At 40.9% G+C, this 4,506-nt stretch overlaps 1 protein-coding gene across 1 annotated transcript in view; it reads left to right on the top strand.

Moving 5' to 3' along the window:
* LOC118432226 (leukotriene-B4 omega-hydroxylase 3-like) overlaps window positions 1-4,506 on the top strand; it is a 9,511-nt gene that overhangs the window by 494 nt on the left and 4,511 nt on the right. Inside the window, exons 2-6 of the mRNA XM_035843757.1 lie at window positions 270-480; window positions 1,077-1,221; window positions 1,748-1,792; window positions 2,850-2,977; window positions 3,794-4,032. Coding sequence (XP_035699650.1) covers window positions 280-480; window positions 1,077-1,221; window positions 1,748-1,792; window positions 2,850-2,977; window positions 3,794-4,032 — 758 coding nt within the window. The 5' untranslated portion in view covers window positions 270-279. The remainder of the gene's footprint in view (window positions 1-269; window positions 481-1,076; window positions 1,222-1,747; window positions 1,793-2,849; window positions 2,978-3,793; window positions 4,033-4,506) is intronic.

Below are 4,506 nucleotides of genomic sequence, written 5' to 3'. Positions count from 1 at the left end.
ATAGTATTCATACAAATTTTACAGAATGATAAAACTTGTATGGTTCTTAACAATAAGTGGATCATATGAAAGCTGTAAAATTCTGTGTAAATGTTTTGGAACGTTATCTTGGTAGTGGATTTCTATGAATTCCATAAAAGTTGTATGTTAATTGTTATTCCGTAAAACTCATATGAATTTCGTAAAAATTAAGTCGTATAAATACTTAGGAATGACCCCTGTTCAGAGAAAATGACGCCCTTTATGAATTTCTGTCTTTTAATACTTAGCACCACCACCATGGGTTCCATCCCGGCGCAGTGGTTGCCCCACTGGGAGGCCGGTTACCTGCGGACCGCCTGCCTGACCGTGCTGGTTGCCGTGGCCGTCCAGTTGGTGTTCAGGTTCCTCCGTGCGTTACTATGGAAACGGTACATTCAGAAAGTCCTGGCACCATTCCCAGGACAACCTGCACACTGGCTGTTTGGTCATATGAGAGAGGTGAGGGATTGTTAGTTCCAATTGTCCTGAATATTCACCAAGCTCACAGTTGAAATCTACTCTCACAATACTACGACTAACCATGTAGAGCCAAAGCAAAAAAAACAACAACATTGAATTCAAAGAGATCTACGAATATTATGCAGAATCTGTAATTTCTGAGGTATGCACACTTCTAAATCTAATATCCAGGTATTCAAAACATTCTTGAGAAGGGTAATGATAACCTTACATTCTACAACAACAAGGACAAAAGTTTATGGTCTTTTGTCAGGACAGGTGAGAGTCTTGTCGGAAGAACATGCTATCACAGGCCACAAGTGAAATATAAATCATTGTATGTCAGTTTCCCGTAATTTTTGTACATTCAGGTAACGTTATCATTATATTTTGGGTTTACTGTCTTACTCACTACCTGGGCCAAGAAAAGTGCAGCTGCTGTATAGATTTATAAAATAAACGTAATTCCAAAATTATAATATCTTGATGTCAATTAAAGCCTCTATAGTCATCTGGGCAATCTTCCTTCAGTGTGCAAATAAGCCAAGCCCGTGGCTATTTAGTAGTCTAAATCTGAGGTACATTGTCTATTCCAGGTCCGGCCGGATGAAACCGGTTTCACCATCGTGCCACAGTGGGCAGCGAAGTTCAAGTTTGCCTTCCCGCTCTGGATCGGGCCGTTCCGCGTGGTTCTCAGCCTCGTGCATCCCGACTACATCAAGGAGATCGTCAACTCACCAGGTAGGTCAGGGGTCAAGGTCAGGGTCATCTTGTTGTTGAATACATTAAAGGTTTACTTTGTACACAACTATGGGATGTCCCTGTATACCTAGCTCAACTGATGGGAGCCCAGCAGACCTGTTTCCACTTATTTGGTTATTTTGAGACCATGGTTCAGAACATGTCGGTTGAGGCTGCAACTGTCCTTCAGAAGGAGCGTAAAATGGGGGTCCCGTGTTCAAGGAGGTGCCCCAAGCATGTTAAAGGTCAAGGACTACAAAATCCTCTCTGTAAGAAGACTACATGTATATATAGTATACCCTGTTACTTAAGAACAGGAAGAAAACTTGCTGCCCTACTACGTAAGTATATAATGTGTCACTAGGCAATACACGCCTTAGGGTGAACAAAGAAATAAATGATACATAAATGTATTAAAGCATTGATGATAGCACTTGGCAAAAGTTTTATTCTATTATTACTAAACACGTATTGATCTGAACATACAGTAAATGATCTCCACACAATCTTGTCAATTTTTTCACAGAACCAAAGGACAGGGTGTCATATGCCTGGCTGAAACCATGGATAGGTGAGTACTTTTTGTGGAAAATGAATGCAAATAGGTCTTAAGTGAATTACATAGCCTTTGTGGCTTGTACTTTGCTTTATCTATTTATTTATTGTGCTTCACCATATAAAACACAGGTGTTACCTGAGCTTTTTCAAAGCAGCTATATCCTGTTTTCTCTAAAACAGCTCGTAACTTATACCCCCATGCAGACCATCTTTTCAGACTGGACAGGTTTTTCTGCTGTCCGGACTGGACAGGTTTTTGTGAAAACCCAAGGTACACAGTGTCAACAAGAGTCTGAAAACTCAAACCTGCATGAAATATTTTGTTTTGTGATGGTGCGTATGGTGTGTTATGGGGTTGATATGGTTTAGCGTTTGGCAAAATTATTCCATGATTGTTCTTATATATTTACCTATGGTAAACAGTGACATCCAAAACTACACCTTTCTCGTAACCTCACCATTGCATTTTTATTTCCTATTGTTACATCTGCACCTGGCACATATCCCTAATATGTATATATTGATTCATTCCATACAGAGGTGACAAGGATGGTCACAGTTACTCTTTCTCCTAGTTGTGGATCTGTGCAGCCACTGGCTTCATATCCCTAATGTGTATATAGTGATTCACCCCCACACAAAGTGGTGCCTAATTGACCAGCTTGACAGGGTTAATTTATTGCCCGGCTGGTTTGCTCTAGAATTTCCAGATAAACTAGGACCACTCTACTCCTGTCAAAAAGGGGTGCAAATATTTTTTTTTAAACAAACCACAAAACTGCAGTAAACTTCTAATGCGCGCTATAGCACAATGGCTCACAATATCTATCCCCATAGCAAACGTGATCGCAATCCATCCAGAGGTTCTAAAGATATTGGTCCGGAATCACAAAAATCCTTACCAGAATCAAGACCTGCTTTTTTCAAGCAGGTAATAAAGTAAACATACAGTTTCACTTACATTCTAGCATAGGTAAAGTCCAGGGTACATGTAGTATAAAAAAAAACAAGGAAGGAATGTTTAATAATAAATTAATTTAAAAACTCTTCCCATGGTGCACTGTGTTCAGGTGACGGGTTGTTGGTCAGCGAGGGACAGAAATGGTTCCGTAACCGGCGCCTCCTCACGCCGGGGTTTCACTTCGACGTGCTGAAGCCGTACGTCAAGGTCTTCTCTGAATGTACCAACATCATGCTAGTAAGTGTGTTTTCATGTGAATTAATGAATGAATGAATGGAGAAATAAACAGGAAAATTAAGAAGATTACTGGTGATTTAGATGTTTGATTTCTTGTGTCTCTGTACAAACACATCTAACCATCACCTGACGGGGAATAGCAGACGATAAACCAGATAGTAAGGCCTAGGGAAAAAAATGTTGTGTTTCCTGTTTCAGTCCTGAAAAAATTAGGGTCGGTAGGTAGGGATTATCTTTTTTTTTTCTTGTATTTTTTTTTAGGCTGGCCAAAATTCTAGTGATACATATTTACAATACAGTTGAACAAAGTAAACTGAAATGTATGATGACACTTGTCTTTCAATTTCAAACTTTAATTTTGTGCATGATAGATACATTTATCCTTCATTAGATGGGACAAGCAGTGTTTTACTTCAATAGGAAGCAGGCTAAATAAATATTCTAACTGGAAGCTATGTGACTCCACTGCCCACCCAAAAAAAAAGTCTAGGGTCGGCAGGTTTTTTTAGGGTAGGTAGGGAAACAGGAAACACAACTTTTTTTTTCCTAGGCCTAAGTGATTAAGTGTGTATACAAACCAGGGTAAAGTGTGTTTACTGGTGCAGGTGTTTCTTCATGTTTCAAGAAAGGTAGATAGACCAAACACACCTGTGTAGGTTGTGTAATTTGTTATATCGATGCACCTGCACAGGTGATAATACCTGTTACACCTGTTCACCTGTGTTTCAGGACAGGTAGATAGACCAAGCACACCTGTGTAGATGTTACACCTATGCACGTACACAAATGATAATAGCTGGTTCACCTGTGTTACAGGACAGGTGGGCAGATCTGGCACCTGGCACACCTGTGGAGATGTTCCACTACGCCAGCGCCATGACACTGGACAGCCTGATGCGATGTGCGCTCAGCGTGCGCTCGGACTGCCAGCGGGACAGCGACGGGAGTCCGTACATCCGCGCCGTGTACGACCTGACGAAGTGCGTGGTGGAGCGTGGTCGCTTCCCACCGTTTCACATTCCCCTCATCTTCCACCTCAGTCCAACTGGCTTTAGGTGAGGAACATGCTGGTGTGTTATGGCAAAGGGCGGTTTTACCGGCTATATAGATACAGATACGGAACATCCAACACTCTAGAAACCACTGGGATTAGCTTATCAACTGTCAAATACTAGTAAATGAGTTTGAATCCAGGAAGGGGCACTCTGGTTGGAGCTGCATTTGTCTTTCAGATGGAACCTACACCCATGTTCAAGGTGTCTTGCATATGTTACAAGTACATATTGGATATACTACAAGGTGTTTTATGAAGGGAATTAAGAATATATCACCTGATGGCAATTCAGCACCTTGGACATAGCCAGGTGTCAACGTGCAGGCTCATGGCATGAAGGATTTGATACTGTACACTTAGAAGACATTTAAATTTATGACTGAAAAGTACTAGATTTCCAAAATTTCCAGTGCTTTTCAAATTTCCAACAAGTCCAACATTATCTGCAATATGCTGTAACATGACATCAGAAATT

Source organism: Branchiostoma floridae, chromosome 15 (genome assembly GCF_000003815.2).
Source record: "Branchiostoma floridae strain S238N-H82 chromosome 15, Bfl_VNyyK, whole genome shotgun sequence".
NCBI classification, from domain to species: Eukaryota; Metazoa; Chordata; class Leptocardii; order Amphioxiformes; family Branchiostomatidae; genus Branchiostoma; species Branchiostoma floridae.
Note: the sequence above shows the minus strand (reverse complement) of the source record. Positions and strands in the feature narration are given on the sequence as shown.